Source organism: Danaus plexippus, chromosome 10, assembly GCF_018135715.1.
Source record: "Danaus plexippus chromosome 10, MEX_DaPlex, whole genome shotgun sequence".
Lineage (NCBI taxonomy): Eukaryota > Metazoa > Arthropoda > Insecta > Lepidoptera > Nymphalidae > Danaus > Danaus plexippus.
The window spans coordinates 4,078,563-4,095,056 of NC_083543.1; the positions used below are offsets into that span (position 1 = coordinate 4,078,563).

Here is a 16,494-nt window from a genome sequence, read left to right on the forward strand (position 1 = left end):
TAAGCGATAATATTGGATAGTGATATGATTTAAAAAGGCTTAGCATAGGCGTAAGCTTTTTAGAAACAACATAGAGTAACAATTTGTACAGATTAAACAACAGTGAATTCTAAGCCAAAAACGTATAAAAGCTGGGCCAAAAGTCTGTAGATCGTAAAATTTAACGTTGCAAAATGTACAAGTTAACTGACGATAAATTAATTGTTCACAGAGTACAGTGCGCTTAAAATAATTTGTGGTTTTGTTGCAATTTAGTAGGCAATTTCTGTGTTGCTCCTTTTGAATTGAAATAATCAAAGTTATTTTTATTTAACTTTATTGTCTGTAGTGAATAGTTAAGCTGGTTTTAATTAAATTTCACTTGAAAATATAACAAGAAAAATATATAAAAATTAAGTTTACTTCAAATTTTATTACAAAATTAAGCTCTTAGCAACTTTAGCTCTAAAGTTTGAACATCTATAAAAATATGTGTTTTAATTTAAAGAAAAATAATCATAATATGCAACATTTACACAAACCCACACACACACACACATATATATATATATATATGTATATATATATATATATGTAGAAATAGCACACTTTTTTTGCATGAACCCAGAAACGGAATTCAATAGTTCTTTTTGAAGTAACAAAAAAAAAAAACAAAATTCATGCAGGTTAAAATGAAACTATCCGCGAAAGTTAAAACAAGTTCATAGAATATATTGATCTCTTATACTGTTAAAATGTGTAGTTAAATGACTTTAGCCTCTTGTAACGCCAATTTCACGGTGTTGTGGACAATAATAAAACCTTGTTTTCTAAATATCCCATAGTTTTAGCAATTACTTCCTAAAATAATACCATTTACATACAGCCTTGATCTTGATTAAAAAAATACTAAGCTAAAATTTTAGTGAACGCCTCTTGCTGGATTATTGTCCTTTTTTGAGTCTGTTTTACTTTCTAATTGCTTTTAGTCACAAGGTACTGTTAGATTTACTGTTTGAAGTATTTTCAATGTAAAAACATTTCTTAGTAGTGTTAAGACGCAAAGTCTCTTTACCAATATTAAGTTACAATCTATATGCTATTCGATATAAAAGTTATAAATACAATAACGATATTTTAATAGATTTTTTTTTAATAAATAACCAATAAATATATAAAAAGAGATTTAGTTATTTAAACAGTGTAACGAAGAAATTTTTCGCTTTTCATTTAACATGTAAAATATATCTTCATAATATATTTAAAAGCATTTAAAAACATCATTTAGGGATATCGCAATGCAAAGTCAAGTGTTTAATATTATTTATAACAATTAAAGTATTTCCTCATCGCTTCAGAATGTAGTCGGTAGCTCTTGTTTCAATTACAGTTTGGCTCAAGATGTTGGCAAGCCACCAATCAGGCATTTAAAAACATTGGCCAATTCAATCCCTTTTTTGTAACCCTACCGGTTAGTGTTACTCTTAATCGCATGCGAAAATAATAGCTCTTTTATTTGTTTATGCTTTTGGTGTAATGTTATGTTTGCTGGATGCTAAGTTGTCCTGAATATACTGCTAAAGAAACCGTTTATTTTCTAATTATCATCAATTTGATCTCAATAGAGTTAACGTTTTAGTGTTAATTTTTTTGGGTTTTTGTGAGTTTTAATTTATTTTTTATTCAAATACATGCAAAAATCTTCTTTGTAAACTATTCCCAGTTGTTATTATATGATTATAGTTAGTTTTGTGTCTATCTGGTTGTGCGAGATACATATATTAACATGGGAGATTCAAAGGCACCTAATAAGGGAAATTTATTGAAGCCCTAAATCTCCACCACTGGGTTGAGGTAGTCCCCGTAGGCATGTTGGAACAAATTTAGTAGATCGTTGCAACAGTTACAGTAAAATTTTATTTACTGGAATTCGGACGGAAGCGTTTCCCATTAAAGTTTTTTCTTTATCAATACAAATATCCTCCAAAAATGCCATAGACTTGGGACCAAATTGATTATGGTATTTACCTTTTTTAATAAATAAATTCAAATTTTAATTCACCTTTCCGTTAGTTACCGAACTCTTTCATTTCTACCAAAGCATAAACTTTGGGACGTAAAAAATAAATTTACCTCTTTGTAAGTTTGGTCACAAGGAAAATCCATCATATTTTTTTTAATTACCCTAAACTTTTTTTACGATATTATAAGGAGGTCTTTTATTTTTTAAAGCATTTTCTTATATCGGACCTTTAAAGCTTAAATTTTAGTGTTTTGGATTAAGGACAAACAGCTCCACGAATTGACATCCGTCAAAGGAGCCTTTAAATGATGATCGCCATAATAGAGGAACAGAGTTGAAATATACTGGCGATATATTTGTCTAAATTTCCAATTGTTTAAGCATGAAGAGATGCTTTAATCGGATTAAACATGGACCGTAGCTAAAAATCTTTCATAATAACATGATGTTCTATAAACAATGAAAAAATCTATTTTATGATTTTGCCACTTTTTAAAAACTCTGTATAATTTGTGAAATTTTTATTTGTTTGCTATTCAAGTGACGTTTATTACTCTAAATGTACCATAAATCTTATAACACTAAAATTTGTTGGGGTGAAGGACTTGTAACTTGTAAATATCTTTATTATTTATTGACACAAAACGCCAAAGATAATTAAAAAATAATAATTTTATACTTTACATAATAAAAAATTTCCATATAAAAGAAAAATACATTTAAATTTTATGGTCTGTATCATTGTTTTAAATAGAAAATGTTATATTTGTTTGTTGTATATTAATTATATAATTACTATTGTATGCCATTATTATATAGAAGAAAAATGAACGGACTCGGGTCAAATTATACTTTCAGATAACACGCTTTGAAAATATATTTATATAGCTGCGCTGGCGCATGTTGGCAATTTCATTCTGCCAGATTAGTTGTTCGCTATTCAGTATTGAGCGATCTCTCACACGCATTGGATGTGTTGAAGCAGCCTTTAAGTTAACGGGAAAATACGGATTGTGCTTTTTCACTGCTAGAAATACTTGATATAATTTTATTGACTTTGTTCTGCAAAACTTAAAGGTAAGGCATGACATTCATAGTTAATATATCAATTATTATAACTTATTCATGGAATACAAATTGGACCTCATTAAAAAAATGAAAAAGTATTTGATGTATTTAAAATATAATATTTTGTTATGATTAATCTTTTGATATTGTGAACAATATTACAGAACTAAAATTGTGTATCAATTACACGCGCTATCTGATGTATAAATTTAATTCATAAGTAGTAATCTTACTCGAATTATTAAGTGTTTTATCTGAATGAAACTATTGAAACCAATATTCATCAATTACTCTTGTTACAGATGAGGTATCATTTTATTGTTTTATCAATAATATTCTATGTCTTAATGAGAGCTGACGGTCGAAATTTGGATAAACATGAAACGAATAGCAAATTAGACGACAATAGTGCAACACATGTCCACAATAAAATTGAACGCCAGTCGAGATATCGGCGACAATCCTTTAACGGAAATTATCCAGACAACATGAGATTATACAGAAATATTGGATTAGATGACTATCTAACAGACATGACCTTTTCTATTAGAGATATAGCGGCTAGTCTGAATCATTTAACAAGAAATAATCAATATAATCCTTTTAATTATGACAGAAGAGAATATAGTTGTAATTGCGATGAATCGATACGTAAATTATTATCCATAGTTGAAGAGCTTGCATCACGCGCAAAAAATCCGCCCTCACCGCCACCACCACCGTCCATCCAGGTTGTATACATTCCATATCAAGTTCCTGATAATATCAAAGGCGTACTAGAAAAAAATATGAGCGTTGGGTTTAGAATAGACGTAGACGATAAAAATAGAATTTGGCCGAATAATCCAAGGGAGGCATCAGCTGAAGACGAAGAAAACGATGGTTCAAGACCGATCTCGTTTAAAACGGTTTCTCCAAAAAGGCCTACAAGCAAACCTCCTCCATTCGACCACGGAAGCAAACAAGAAGGGGTAAGCTTTAAAACAAATCTTACCCGGTCTAATAATAGGAAACGTTCTAGAGATTCCAACATAGTTTATAGAAATTATGGAACAATAAAATTTTAATTCTTCAGATGAGGCTGTTGTGAAATTTAAAGTGTAGAGTCTATTTTATCATCGGCCATTATTCATTCCCTAATCGGTCGACTTTTGTCTAACCTCACCATGTAAGGGGAATTGAAAACGATTGGCAAAAATTACATTAATGTTGTATGTCATAAACTCGTTAAAGTGTTATAAATTGCAATACTTTGTTTTACTTTTGTTATTGGTGTTAATGAGCTGTAATGCTTTTTATTTTTTTTATGTTAATAGTAATTTAAAAGTCATTATTTATTTACTTTTATATATTTTCTTCCGAATAATTTTGTATATTTTGGCATTTATGTGCAATGTATGTGTTCATGTTTAACCAAAGGATTTATTCAACATATTATTGTCGAGAAAAAACATATCAATAAAACATTCATGATGGGCATTTGGCCATAATGGTCGTGGTCATGACTTTCATTTGATAACGTTTTTTAAAACCATGCATAACAAATTAAAACATCAAATTATAATTTATTTCTATTGTATTAAATAATTTAAAAACACAATATTTGTGTGTTTATACATCATATCGTATTAAAATGACAAAAATTACTAAATAGTGAACTCCATTTTAGGGCGCATTATTTTCAAAAATGATTATCATAATAAGAATTAAGAATAAAAAACAAAATTTTCATATAGATATATAGATTTTATAAATTACTTGTTCCAGATTCAAACAACGACTCCAGTGTCAATTAAAAAGCATACCTTATGTGAGGGAGCCATATTAACTTGTTGCGGATTGAAAAATGAGGAACGCAGCGAATGTTTCACCAGCTATAAATGCTTAAAGAACTACGACCTCGAACAAGCGTGTCACCCCCAAGTTGTAGCAGCGGTTCTTGATAAATTTCAAAAACTTTATGGCCCCAACAGTGACTATTAAGATAAGATAAGCTAGTTCTTAAGGAATCTATAAATCAGTATTTCTTTGGCATTTAGAAAGTCCTATGTTTAACATTGTTAGTGTATACGTTTCTAGTTTTAGAACCTGACAGTTATGTAATACTATTTCCTTAACTAAAGCAGCTTTAATATGTTTAATAAATAATAATTTTAATTTAAATAAATTATTGACACTATTGAGATTTCGATGTATGAAAACTATATTAGTTTCACTGTAACTTAAATTAAACATTGTATGTTTCTTTCTTTTTAATATAAAAAAAAACCTAGATATCTACCTACCTACCTTAGTTGATAGTACGGTATACTAAAATTGTATTATGTTATCGAATAAGTCTTTAGGAACTTCAGTATTAAATCACTGAACATTATTAGAATATTTATTTAAGGAATTATAATATTTTAGTTCTTTGTTGGTAATCCTCTTTTGTTATGTTGTTTTGAAAAACAAATAAAAATGTATTAATTGAAGTATATAATTTCTTCAACTCATACCTTTGGGAGCTATCAAAATTCATTCTTTTTGGTATTATAAAATCACCGATTACTATTAACAATTCTTGAGACTCTCCGAACATTTTGGTATAAATTAGATCCGAATTTATTTTTAAATGGATACGGATAGATGACAAGATTGTCATCAAAATCCAAAAAAATCTTTGCTAGGCACTGAATTGGTACGTACATGTAAGCCACTAGCTTCGCTGTGGCAAATCTTTGCTAAGAAATATAATAATATCTCATCTCATGCCATCTTATCTCAGCCCGGCAGCAATTAGGATTTATTTTGAATATATTAATAATATTTTCATTGAGTTAAAATAAAAAATAATCAGGCATTCATCCTTAATTTTTTTTTTCATTTATTGTTCCAGTTACATATCATTTCAATCGAGAACTACGTAGGAATTTGGAAAACATAATATAAGTATAATAACATACTAAATGTAAGCACTTGAACGCGATAACTAAATGATTCATTTCCATCGAAGGTACACTCAAGCTAAACATGACCTACTCTACTATAATATTCAACGAAAGTGTTACTTCTAAGATCTACAATTACAACATCATTTTTATTTATATTTAATTCCGACACAATATTTTAAAATAATTCCTTATATTTATATTAAACTTTTATAAGATGAATCTGTTCTTGTGGCTTTCTATTCATAACAATGACAGAGCACATCGTAACCAGATATGAGATATACTCAATCGCTTTAAGTGGAACAGACGGCTATCAGACGAGTAATGGCGGCTGGTACGCAACAAGAATCCAGCCTATTTGACCTTGGAATTGCACAAACCCGAAGGAACACAAGATTATTTTTGTTCTATTTTTACCCATACAAATTTACTGGAAGTGTACTAAAAATATATTAATTTTTAAGTTTTATAAAAGTTAAAAATCAGTATAATTTCACTTCACTTCATGTGAAAGATCATAATAACATGTTTGAATGACTGAAAGTTTTTTTTTTAACATTTACCAATAAAACAACATAGTAATAAAAATGGAAATAGCGATTCTGTTTCGCGTAATATAAGATTGTCACCAGTTATTAACATAAAATTAAATCTCTTCTTTATATATGACAAATAGCTGTATTTATAGTTTATAAATATATATTTCATCTCATCTTTTTCAACGGTTCTTCTTAGAAATAACTTTATAGCGTAATACATTATGCTTTTTGGATTTCAAACATATTAAACATAATGGCTATGATTATTTAATAAAAATCTTAACCGAATTCTAATTTCGAATAACCTGTACATGTGTATTGTGTAATGCTACATTTTTTCATTAATAAAAGAGTTATGAATTAAAATAAACTTCTAGTCTACAAAACTACCGTAGGTCAAATCAAATCAAATCGTTCATAGTTTTTCGATCGTGATAGAAGCATATCAGCGTTACTCTACAGAATTAAGGTAGATATAATATTTTTTAAATATAATTGTTATAACAGAAATTGTTCATTGCATCAATTAGAAAATGTTAACTAAAATAAAATTTACCGTGAATATTTCTTACTACATAAATGAAACTAATATTTTTCGGATAAACTACGCGGATTTTTAACGTAATGACGGTTGCTGAAAAGTAACCGAAACTAATATTTTTTGAATAATAAAAATCCGCGTAGTTTATCCGAAAAATATTAGTTTCATTTAAATGAATAAAACTCGCGAAAATCTTAGATCTCATTTCTGACTACTTACTGAGAGTGTAAATCATGAGTTTTTAAGTTTCAATGTATGTAGGTATATGACATATGTAGGGCCGTCATTGCTAAATATATGAAATATGTTAACTTTATATTAATTTACCTTGATAAATAAATAAAAAAAAAATCAGGTTTATTGCCCTTAACATTTTACATTAACAAGATACATAAACTATTCTTGTCACAGGCCGCTTAATATAAAAAAACAAATAGGAAATAATTACAAAAAATTAATAAATGTAATACGTATGTATTATGTAAGTCGTTGAAAAATTATTATTTTGTATTTTTTTCTAAAGTAATTAATACTTTGTAGAAACATATTTAAATGTATTGGATATACTGAGGTAGAAGTTGTTTTCTTGCTTATTGTTACGTATTTTTTATGTCGTAATAGAAATATATAATAAATACAAAAGGAATAAAAGATTTATAAGACTATTGACACTGACTGTATAAAATATGTCTATTAAAGATTTTACGATGTCGTTTAAATTTAAACGTAACTTCAACTTTATTATAAATAATAAATTGTCACCTTAAATAACTATCTTTAAATGTTTCAGGTAACAAATATCCTTTCTTTTTATTAATAAAATTTTGACAAATAATGTGACCTTTTTAAGCATTGCGAGTTATCTTAATTCAAAAAAGTAAAGTTAATGATCTCAACCCTGTTGGTATGAAAGAATTGTTCGGTAAGTGATTACTCGAAAATTCTAATTGAAACATCACTTCAAAACAATAATATAAAAATATTAATTATATATACATATATGTACAGTACGAAGGGCTAATTTCGTTAACATAATTTATCCTCCTGCTGTTAGTTTCCTTTAATAAATTGGTATAGGGAAATCAATTATTAGTTCTCCGAATAATGCTATAGATCAACTGATCTTAGCTGGTCAACATTATTCATGTTCCCAATTCTATGCGTATGTAATAAATTTATAAAAAAACCTATTGTAAGTAATATATTTTTATAATTAATACTTATTATATAAAGCTGTGCGTGCGCATTCCATTACACAGATTCCATTTACGCTGCCAGAAAAGTCTCGCTCGTTTCATTTGCGCTCTCTGTTTAGTGCAGATCGATCTTTCGCAAGTGATAGTTGTGTGAGGATATATTACGGTTAAACAAAATAACGGGTAATATAAAGGAAAACTCATTGTGGTTTCATTTGGCTTATAGCTTAAAGGGTTAAAACTTAAATCTAATAAAGGAAGGTAGGTTGTCATAATATTTATTTGTTGATAAGTGAACCAACGTTTCCGCAAAGTCTTCTTGTATTTTTATACGATGCAGAATAAACAGGACCATTCAATGTAGACAAGTTTAAACTGACTTTGCTTCAAATTATTTTTTCTTTTTGCAGCTACTTCTATTTGTTGCAATATATAAAAATAATATTTATACCCAATAACAACTCGTAATTTCAATTAATTTGTTAACCAAAATAAACATAATTTTAATATCCTCATTTCTCTTATATTTCATGTTAATAGTGAACTTAAAATTCGTTAATGTATCAGAAATAACTGCAGTTATGAAGGCAAAATATATAAAAGTATTTAATTTTAATAAATTCAATCGGAGGTGTATAGCAAAAACTTTGTGATGTTCGAATGAAATGTTTCTTATCAACAGTACTTATGGATCAAATTTTTACGTTTAATAATTAATAAGAATGTTATTTATGGGCTATTTTTGATAAAGTTGTTTTTTATTTTTGTTCCAGATGAAGCATCAATTTATAATTTTTGTAATAGTGTACTATATGTGTACTGAAGTTGATGGACGTTATGTTCAGCAACATGAGACAAATAGAAAAATAAGTGATAATATTGAAAGAAAACATCCCAGTCATAGCCCTGAACGACATTCACGAAATCGCAGACAATCCTATTTTTCAAATGATCCGGATTACATGAGATTATACAGAAATAATAGATTGGATGACTATCTTACAGACATGACCTTTTCTATTAGAGACATAGCGGCTAGTCTGAACCATTTAACAAGAAATAATCAATATAATCCTTTTAATTATGACAGAAGAGAATATAGTTGTAATTGCGATGAATCGATACGTAAATTATTATCCATAGTTGAAGAGCTTGCATCACGCGCAAAAAATCCGCCCTCACCGCCACCACCACCGTCCATCCAGGTTGTATACATTCCATATCCAGTTACGGAAAATATCAAAGAGAAACCAAAACAAAATATAACCATTAAACCTAGAATAGACGTTGATGATCCCAACATGATCTGGATGAATTCTCCAAGGAAAGTTGTAGATGAGTCTGAAGAAGAAGACGATGGTTCAAGACCGGTCTTATTTAAACCAATCGCTTCGAAGAAATCTGTTGTTACATCTTCCCCATTTGAAAAAAGAAGCTACGAAGAAGAGGTTAGTTGATAACACTTTTACTAAATTTTCGTACGGTATAGTATAGAGAAGAAACCTCTTAGCATTCAATGGATTCACCGTGCGGGTGCCGGGTCCATTCCGTTGCAGGGAGAGGAGCTTCAACAGTGCCTATGACTTTCGACCCCGGTGTAGGTTTAAGGGACCTCTATCTAACGCGTGTTAAACCATCACCTCCACCGTCCAAGCTCTTCTCTCTACTTAACCAAATTGAAAAGAACTTACTAGGGCTGCCTTCGAAGTATGTTCCAAGAATGAATTGATATTGGTCCTGGACTGGCCCAAGTCTTTTAGTAGATTGTAGAGAGATATTGCCGTTATACCTCTAGCTCCCTTTCTACCGTGTACAAATCCACGACGAACCTAATTCGAGTGAGTTCGTTTGTGAGCTCGTAATATTTATTGACCTTGATGGCATCATGAATCTTTGAGGATGTTGGTTTCCCAAGGAACCATAAGCTCTATTATCAGAACGCGCTTTAAAATACATAAATTTGTCTGGTCTGAAGGCCGACGCACAAATATCCTCTGGGATTTTGTATTGTTTCTCATACGTATCCATCATTATAGTCCAATCCAAAGCCGCTTTAAGGATACAGTAACATGGTTAAATATGTATAGATAATATATTTTTTACAGATACAGAGAACAACTTCGAAACCACTGGAAAATGATCCATGTGAGGGAGCTATATTACATTGTTGCGGAATGCAAAACGATGAATTGAAGAAATGCTTTGCTAATTATAATTGTTCGAACACTTTCAACACTAGAAAAGCTTGTAATCCTCAGAATGTAAATATGGTTCTAGAAAAAATATCAAGCATGTATGGACCCGTCAATGAATCTTAGGAACTGAAATATTTATTATTGCTTACATCAGTCAGTATATTTAGAACTGTAATTGCTACTTATTTTATTGTAAAAAATGTTCAGCAAATTCAAGCATCGAGACAGCTATGTATGTAGGTACAAATAAATGTACATAATTAGATTAACTAAAATTATGCAAGTCTATGGGTGACTTTAAAAATATATGAATGTTCCTTTTAATTCTAGCAACCAAATCACTTTCTATTATGTAAGTTGTAATATTTTTATAAGTGATGTTTTTAGAATGTTAAGAAAATTTTTGTATGTGATGATTGCGTCTGCATCTTCGGTGCCAATTTTTTTTTTATATTGCTATTATAACTGCTGCTAAATCCAGACTAGACTATCAGTGTTATAATGTTGTTATAAGTAACTACTTATAGGAGCTTTGTAGTTATAAGTTCTGCAAACATCCATTTAAAATACTTTTCAGTTCTATATTAATTCACGAATTCGAGGATGAATGTTGTAGATTGATTTGGTAAGAATTTCTTCAATTTTGTAAAACAAAAAACAGGAATGTCCGTCCCATAACGTTCTTCAGTTAATTCTCATAATTTAAGGCATTTAAAATGAATGGTATTCTATACAGCTGTAGCAATATTTTTTTTACAGTTATTATTATAATGTTAAGTATTTATTAATAAAAATAAAGTCAATTTTCGTATACGATTTTAATATTTGCCATATTTTTTTAACTTACAACCTAAGAACTTATATGATTAAATTTACCTTAAAATGCAAATAGGAGCTTGAAATTATTTTTAGTTAAGTTTCATTTTTGTAGTTGAAACGAAATTGATTCATATTTCAAAACATTTGAAACTAAAATGGTTTTTGTATTTCATTATAAACATGCAAAATTTCAGTTAAGGAATAATACTTTAAAAAGGGTTAACTTGTATCCTAAGATTTTTATGTTTCTGGCAAACGTTGATACTTTTGTATTTGAGATTTTTAACCTAGTCTGTTAGTGACATAGAGTGCTTAAAAGACAACAATATACAATTATAATTTGACTTAAAAAACATTTCAGAACAATACTTTTGCATGTAACACTCATTAACGAGGCATTAACAAGATCTCTATTCCAATTCACGAACAACGTTCACGCTTTAAATTATTTGTGGTGTCAAAGACATTAAAAAATTATTGAAAATTGATTAAAAACATAACAAAATAATAATGAATTTCAATGTTTCTGTAGAACGTAGTCTTTTAGTACAATTGATTAACTAAGCCCTTATATTATAATGCCTTATAAGGCATTGTAATGTGAATAATGTTCTATTCTTTAAATCTCAAATTTGAACTTGATTAGTTTTAGCCTCTGTACATCCTCTACTTATTCTATGTCACTGCAATAATTGTTTTTAAACTTTAAATTACGTCATATTATTGAAGTAATATAAACCATTTTATATTATTTAATAATTTTCTTGAAAAAATATTTAAATTATTAATAATTTCGTAATGTTTAAAATATTTTCTAACACCACAAATCCACACGCGTACTTCCTACACGTGTTCTTACTAATAACTAATAGTCAAATGATGCAAGATGGGTTTTCGCTCATATGGAAATATGTATTGTCATTTTCCGCCCATAATAGGCTATAGAATACATTATAAAATAATTAAGTATTCACAAGAATACCATAGTCATTTTTTTGTTAACTTTGTTAAAATAACTATATGACAATTTTTTGAAAAATGAATAATCCTAACTTATAATTTATTAAGAACTGTTGAACTGAAGAAAGAAATTCTTTGTTAAAATGAACTTAGTGTATAAAATATTGTTTAATCATAGTGAATATTGCAGATATTTTTAATTAAACAATTCTATATAATTGGATCTAATTATATAGAATTATAAAATCTATAAGTTTACATTTGTATTTAAAAAAAAACTGACTTTTGTGAGTCAGAAGTATGGTAATTAATTATGTATTAGTAATACGTTAATTATTCAAACAAATGATTCCATATGGTGTTTTCAAAGTTAAGGACAAAGTTTGACAAGGGTCACATTAGGTTATCAATGGTATATCCCGTTGTTTCGTCAAAGTCTGACGTTGCTGGTAAAAAACATTTTTTAAACACTCATATAACAAGAACCATCGTAGAAAGTACGTGCTTGGATTTGTGGTGTTAGAAAATATTTTATACGTTACGAAATTTTTAATAATTTATATATTTTTTCAAGAAAATCATAAAAAAATATAAAATGGTTTATATTACTTCAATAAAATGACGTTATTAAAAGTTTATAACCAATTATTACAGGAACAGAATAAGCCAAGGATGCACACATGCTAACACTACTCAAGTCGAAACAAAATTTCTGATCCAAAGAATGTTCTTTAAGGCATTATTATGTCATTAGTGCTCCGTTAATGAGTTCTACTACAGACTACGTTCTACAGAAACATTGAAATGTATTTTTTATCTATATTTTATTGTAACATATTTGATGAGTATAGTATTAGAATAATTAATAAGAATATCACTAAATTTGTAAGTTGTAATAGGAAAAATAATATTATTTCTTTAATCCTTGAAATAAAAGGAAGTGTAATATAAGTTTGACGTCGACATCTGTGTGCGTGCGAGTGTATGTGTAGGTGTGGCCGTGTATCTGTGTGAGTCTCTTGATTGCGAAGGTTTTTAGTTATATTTGGATAGTCTTGGTGCTGGACCAGTAATAGCTCTTTTCTTGCTTGCTTTATTATTTGCTTTTTATTAAGTGCCTTACAAGTGCCAGTATAATCGTTAAATGACGATACATTTGGGGAGGGGTATTTTAAAAATAATTTTATAAACATACTTGTTCACAGAAAATAATTTTAAAATAAATACATGTTTAAAATCTATGCGAATTACGTTCTCAAAATGTTATTTGGCAAGTTTATCTTATCTAGATAAGATTTATTGAGTAGGTTATTATTACACGTCTGCTCTACATAAAATTTTAAATTGTGAAAAACGCCTCTTCGTATAGACATTATATTTCTTTTCGATCAGAGTAAGTTTAAGTTACATTTTCCAAACAAATAAAAAACAATATGATTAACAATCTCATTGGACATTAATTAGTTTATATTTTATTTAAATGAGTAAGTATGTAATCGTGTTGGGGTTTTACAATTATTGTGCTCGATATGATAAATATAGGTACTTAAAGCTGAGAGTTCGATGAAGATAAGAGCGTTCGACGCCAGTGAATCACAAAACATAACAATTCAGGCCATGGGTACGGTAATGGTTAGACACATCGTTGTTGTATAAATACTTGCTGGATTTCGCATTTCAAATGTACCTCGCCCATTCCAGGCCACCACACCAGGTCGTAATCTATATCTATTATCTATACAATGCAAAAATCTAAAGCGATCTATTAACCGCCTGCTGAAAGGTATTCAGTTTTCGTAAATATTATCTATGAATATGTTAAATCGTTTCTAAAAAAGCCTTATAATTTATGATGTTATGATGAGTACATTATTTAGCATTTTTCTGTTTTACTGTAGATAACATATTTCGGATTTTACTATTGTACCTTCCTAGCACTACCTACGATAAGCGATATTGCTTTTGGTGTAAAATTAACAAAATAATGAAGTGATACGTGAATTAATAATTTCGTAGTGGTCAAATGAACCAGCTAGTACGTAGGCGTCTCGCATTCATGGAATAAATTGCATTATTTACTTATTTATGAGGATTTTGCCTGAAATAGTTACCATTTCGGTTCAGTTAACGTAAATCTTTAAAAAAAGGAATATAATATATTTGTCTTTTATCGTTTTGACTAAAGAAAACAAATATGTGTTTTCTATATTAACACTTAATAGGAATATTTTGAAATATTTTGTTTTGGTAAAAATTTTCATTCCTTTCACATATGTTTATTCTGTTTTTTGTTACTTTTAATGGTATAATATTTTTTTTAATTGCTATATAATAATATAATTGATATGAATGATAAGATAGTCTTGTCATACTTATAGTATTTTTGAATTCAATGGAACAATTTTAGTATGGACCTTTAATTTCTAAATAAAAGTAGTGCAATTTTGTTACATCATGTAAAATCTTATGTGAAGAATACATAGAAAGCAGTGTAATTATAGGAAGGGACGTAGACCTTAAATTAAGAGATTATTTTTTTGAAAAACGTATGTATAAATTTAAATCATTATTATATTAAAAATAAACAATATGAACACCTTTTTTTGAAAGTCTCTGAAGCGCTCGAAGCATCGATCACGTAATCAACTTGAAGGACAATCTGGGATGAACTTAACAAAAGAAAACGTGAATACAGTCACGAACCATGACTATAAAATAATACAAAACTAAAATACTATCAGAGGAATAAAAGCGATGTTTTACAAGGGTTATTACTAAAATTGGTATATACTGTCACAAAAATAGACAAAATTATTGAGTATTGTATGTTTTATGACAGCAGTTTTTAGCTATAATTATAATAATAACAATAATCAGACGTAAGGAATAATTTGATTAAAATTTTAACCTGTATTTGAAGAATGATAATATATTAAGACAAGTTAGTTAAAATATACGAAGACAATTAACTATATGTAACCTACGTATATGTGAACAATGTCGCTTAGAACCATCCGGATAACAGTTCCACCATGTGTTACAGATCATTCAGGAGAAGCATGCATGTGTATTGAAGCATGCTATAATATCCGAGCCACCAAAGAAATTTTTCATGCTCCAGAAAGCTTGCCAAAAGGCAAGGAATGACATCAATCTTTGGCGTTGCCTATAATTGCCAAGTCTGTGCGAACATGACAGTAGTCATGACAGAAGTATGTAATAAAACACAAGGACATACTGAAAATATTTATAGTAAAGCCAATGTTGTAAGCTCTGCAGTGTACAAAGAATGATTTCAAACCAGAAAATCATAGAAAGCATGTGTTATATATGCGTAATTTATTAATATTACTATGTTACATAAAACTAGATTAAAATAACGTTCACTATCGTTTAATAAGTATGACGACCTGGCTCAAGTTATAAGTTTTAATCTACAATTAAGATTATTTATAAATTATTATGCAAATATCGCAAGGTAAAAAAAGAATGTTAAAAACCGGCCTTTAATAATGTCATAAGATTTTAAAACAACTTTGTTTAATAAATTTGAGAACAAAGGTTTGAATGAAAGAGAGAAGTTAATCGATACATTAACGATTGTGTATAAGCTCATTTTTGAGTCACGAGAATATTTAATTTTATGTTCCTTAAATGTTAACGTCTTTAAAAAGAGATGCAATTAGACGTCTATTCTTTCTGTTCTACTTGTTTCCAGAATTATTCCTTTTTTATTTATTTTTTCCTTTGATTGATATTAAAAAAAAAAAAACAAATTATATAGTATAAAATGGATGTGACACACCTCCGAGATGATTTTTAATCTCTCACAATATTATGCGGTTTTCCGTGCATAGTAAATACTTTAAGCTTATATAACAAACATGCTTATAGCATAATTGCTACATACATACACACTCATAAGTTAAAATATATTATAGTTAGATTTGAATATTTACTCAATTGGTTGTAGTAGTATTTCAAACATTTAGGTAGTATAATTTTACAAATAAATAAAATAAAAATTTACAATTATTGTAAAGTAAATTTTAATCTCTTAAAGTAACTACTCTAAGATCATATTTGATATAAAAGTAAAGATAGAAGCGAAAAATAAGTGACAAATTAAGAGTGAGTATAAAAATTTACAAGCAAAATATGCTTATTTTTCTAGTTTCGGTTTCTTATTCATAACAAAAATTGAAAAAAAAATTATATGAGGAATACAACGTGTTAGCATT

The 16,494-nt window shown here is 28.5% G+C and overlaps 3 protein-coding genes across 3 annotated transcripts in view; 2 read left to right on the plus strand and 1 right to left on the minus strand.

Annotated features, from left to right (window-relative positions):
- The window catches only part of LOC116766660 (uncharacterized), a 76,106-nt gene that overhangs the window by 30,284 nt on the left and 29,328 nt on the right, over nucleotides 1–16,494 (minus strand). The gene's annotated exons all lie outside the window — the stretch shown is intronic.
- On the plus strand, nucleotides 2,918–5,539 carry LOC116766659 (uncharacterized). Its single transcript, XM_061521658.1, has 3 exons — nucleotides 2,918–3,079; nucleotides 3,373–4,041; nucleotides 4,838–5,539. Exons 2-3 carry the CDS (start codon nucleotides 3,373–3,375, stop codon nucleotides 5,051–5,053), a joined length of 885 nt encoding a protein of 294 aa, XP_061377642.1. The 5' UTR covers nucleotides 2,918–3,079; the 3' UTR covers nucleotides 5,054–5,539.
- On the plus strand, nucleotides 8,361–11,296 carry LOC116778673 (uncharacterized). The gene is made up of 3 exons (XM_061521654.1): nucleotides 8,361–8,540; nucleotides 9,053–9,727; nucleotides 10,385–11,296. Exons 2-3 carry the CDS (start codon nucleotides 9,053–9,055, stop codon nucleotides 10,595–10,597), a joined length of 888 nt encoding a protein of 295 aa, XP_061377638.1. The 5' UTR covers nucleotides 8,361–8,540; the 3' UTR covers nucleotides 10,598–11,296.

What these genes read in the sequence shown, in the direction of transcription:
- LOC116778673 (XM_061521654.1), top strand. Translation starts at nt 9,053, where the DNA reads ATGAAGCATCAATTTATAATTTTTGTAATAGTGTACTATATGTGTACT. An exon ending in AAAGAAGCTACGAAGAAGAG is followed by an intron (nt 9,728 to 10,384) that starts GTTAGTTGATAA and finishes TATTTTTTACAG; the next exon opens with ATACAGAGAACAACTTCGAA.
- LOC116766659 (XM_061521658.1), top strand. Translation starts at nt 3,373, where the DNA reads ATGAGGTATCATTTTATTGTTTTATCAATAATATTCTATGTCTTAATG. An exon ending in ACGGAAGCAAACAAGAAGGG is followed by an intron (nt 4,042 to 4,837) that starts GTAAGCTTTAAA and finishes TACTTGTTCCAG; the next exon opens with ATTCAAACAACGACTCCAGT.